The sequence below is a fragment of the Poecilia reticulata genome, linkage group LG17 (genome assembly GCF_000633615.1).
Source record: "Poecilia reticulata strain Guanapo linkage group LG17, Guppy_female_1.0+MT, whole genome shotgun sequence".
Classification (NCBI taxonomy): Eukaryota; Metazoa; Chordata; class Actinopteri; order Cyprinodontiformes; family Poeciliidae; genus Poecilia; species Poecilia reticulata.
The window spans coordinates 8721913-8724530 of record NC_024347.1 but is presented as its reverse complement, the minus strand read 5'-3'; the positions used below and the strand labels follow the sequence as shown (position 1 = coordinate 8724530).

The following is a 2618-nucleotide window of genomic DNA, read 5'->3' as shown; positions in this document are numbered from 1 at the left end:
AAAGTAGTGACTTTTTAAAGGTAAGTAAAAAAAATCCACCCATCCCCCCCTAAAAGAAGAAGCAGAAAATGAGGAATATCATCTGTGATACTTTCGACTTATTTAAAAGGTATATTGTGGTATCATTTTCTGCCCCTCCTTGGTATAAAACCTGCAGAATAATAAAATATAACCAGGAAACTAAAAGGATCATAAACTGTAGGCATGTTTGACCAGCTACAGTGAAGCCCATATTTTCTGTGATACCTTGACTACACTGATCAAGTCTAGTCCATGACTAGTTGTCGTAGGAGAGCTGTTGTGTTGATTGGAGGTGACTGTGCTCTTCATTCTACTGGGGGAGGCTGAGGCTCCTGAACTAGCCTCAACCTGACTCCTGGGTGGGGGGGCTTTGACTGAGTGCTGAGGTTGTGGTTTGGGTGAACTGCGTGTGCTCTTAGTCGTTGCTGTTTCCTGGTTGTGTACTTTCAGAGACTCCACTTGAACGGATCTTGCTGAGGGTGCTAAATCGGACACAAGTCTATGTAAAGCAAACGACAAAAGAGAGAAAGTCAACTTTTTTCAGAATAGAATAGCTTTACTACAGAAAAAGATGCTGAATACCTGCGGAGAGAGCTAAAAGATTCAGTCAGCACTTTGACCCTTTTCAACATGGAGTCCATCATTTGAGGTTCTTCTTTCAGGAAGCGCACTGCCTCCACTTCCAGCCTCAGCACTGAACGCATTTTTGCCTGCAGCACTGGGAATTCTCCTGGCAGAGAGACCAAAAATACATACAGAAACATACACTCATGAGACATCAAATGTGACTAGAGAAGAGAAACAAAGCATATTGTAGCTGTATTTTTTAAGCTTAAAATTATATCAATAATATTTTGAAGTGTCTCTGTGTGTACCATTTTACTACCAAAAGTAACAGGAAATATGCCAATACAGTGGCAGAATATACATAAAATGAAAACTCAAACACTTGATTTGTTGGCCAAATGAAGTGATGTGTGGGTTCAGTTGAACTGATCAACCTTTGAGGACAGCCAGAGCCTCTCCAAGCCTTCGCAGGCTGACTGCTCCCTCCTCCACATCTCTGAGCGTGAAGGATGGCTGGCTATGGACAGAAGAGGAGTTTTCCAAACACTCCACAAAGTCTTCCAGTTCACTGTGGGAGGAACAAGACAGCTAAGGTGGGGAAATCATCATGTAATGGCTTTTTCTGGACACCAGATGGTAGCAGAGACAAGCCTTAGGGACCTCCACAGTTTGTCTTGGTGTTCTTCTAATGAAGGTTTAACATCGAGATGGAATCACTGTGACACTTTGTGTAAAATTCTGACTAACTTTTTAATTCTATATGGTGCAACAAGAAAGCTGGTATGAACTTTAAACTGGAGGATTATTCAACTCTTGCTTTCTCTGCCACTCTTGTTTTTTTGCATAGATTACAAACACCAAGAAAAAATACATTTTTATCAATTTTGACACATCTAAAATGCTCCTTTCATTTTGAAAGCAGCCAACATTGTGTCTTTCCTGCTTTCAATCTGCAGTTGGATTGGGTGTAGCCTGACCATCACCTTACTGCACTATTCTGCTGGATTCAAATCTTGCATCACAGATTGTGCTTTCTCCCCATTCACTTGAATACCTCCAGTGGAATTTCATCCTGGCCAGAACAGAAAGAGAAGTCGTGAATGATGACATACATTTTTTGCACCGTTTTAAAATTGTAGTCTGCCTGTAGCTGCAGCGAAGAAGTGAAGGAAGCAATTCAGTCCATGTTGGCCACACATCCAGATATTGCTTTAAAGTTTCAGTATTATGTAAAATTGACTTTTTTGAGCTTTAACGATAATCATTTTTATTTATAGTGTCCTTTGAGATTTCAAAATGAAATCTCAAATGATGATAGCAAGCTACTTTACAGTAGCCACAACTGTCCGGAAGTAGTCCGAAGGAAGCAAGGCTGCCATTTTGCACCATTAACCCTTCTGATCAACAGCAGCAGGGAAGGTGGGTGAAGTGTCTTATTCTGGTGATACTGTGGGCAGGAAGGATCTCTAGTTGCCATCAGAATTGCAACGTATCCAAAGACCATGTAGGTCACACTTTGTATTTGTTTATTTATAAAAAATCTATCTAAAAATCAAGCTCTGCTGTTTTCTCCTGGTGCATTGAGTTCTGACTAGAAACAACCACTCAGAGCCTGGAGGCGGGTCTTAGCACTCCTCCCTCTCCCCTTGCTCTCTGCTACTACTACAGCTTTTTCCTGTCAGTACATCTTGTTGTGAATGCTCAGGCTAGTTATCATAGCCACCGTTAACGGCAGATAAATGGTTTTGTTGCAGTGTAAGTTGTCATTAGCCATTAGCACATTTAGCAGAAAGTAAATAAGGTTGAGGGACAGTATTAAGCCCCTCCCACTGGCTCTCATTGGTTGTCTTTGGTCGGAAAAAAAACAAAACCATGTTATTGTCTTCAGCGGACAATAATAACTCCGGAAGGAGGTGGAGGACATCGAACCTTTCACAACTTATCTGTCTCATAACAAACTGTCACTACATGGTGGCAGTTTTAACAAATACGTAAAAAAAGAGTTTTATATATATAACTTTATATATATA

At 40.7% G+C, this 2618-nt stretch overlaps 1 protein-coding gene across 10 annotated transcripts in view; it reads right to left on the bottom strand.

The window, feature by feature from the left end:
• The window catches only part of LOC103479241 (sickle tail protein), a 114072-nt gene that overhangs the window by 21883 nt on the left and 89571 nt on the right, over positions 1–2618 (bottom strand). For all 10 annotated transcript variants that reach the window (XM_008433560.2, XM_008433567.2, XM_008433562.2 and 7 more), the window contains 3 exons: positions 1023–1156; positions 604–751; positions 247–520 (listed from right to left, as the gene is read on the bottom strand). In XM_008433560.2, the coding sequence (XP_008431782.1) occupies positions 247–520; positions 604–751; positions 1023–1156 (556 nt within the window). The remainder of the gene's footprint in view (positions 1–246; positions 521–603; positions 752–1022; positions 1157–2618) is intronic.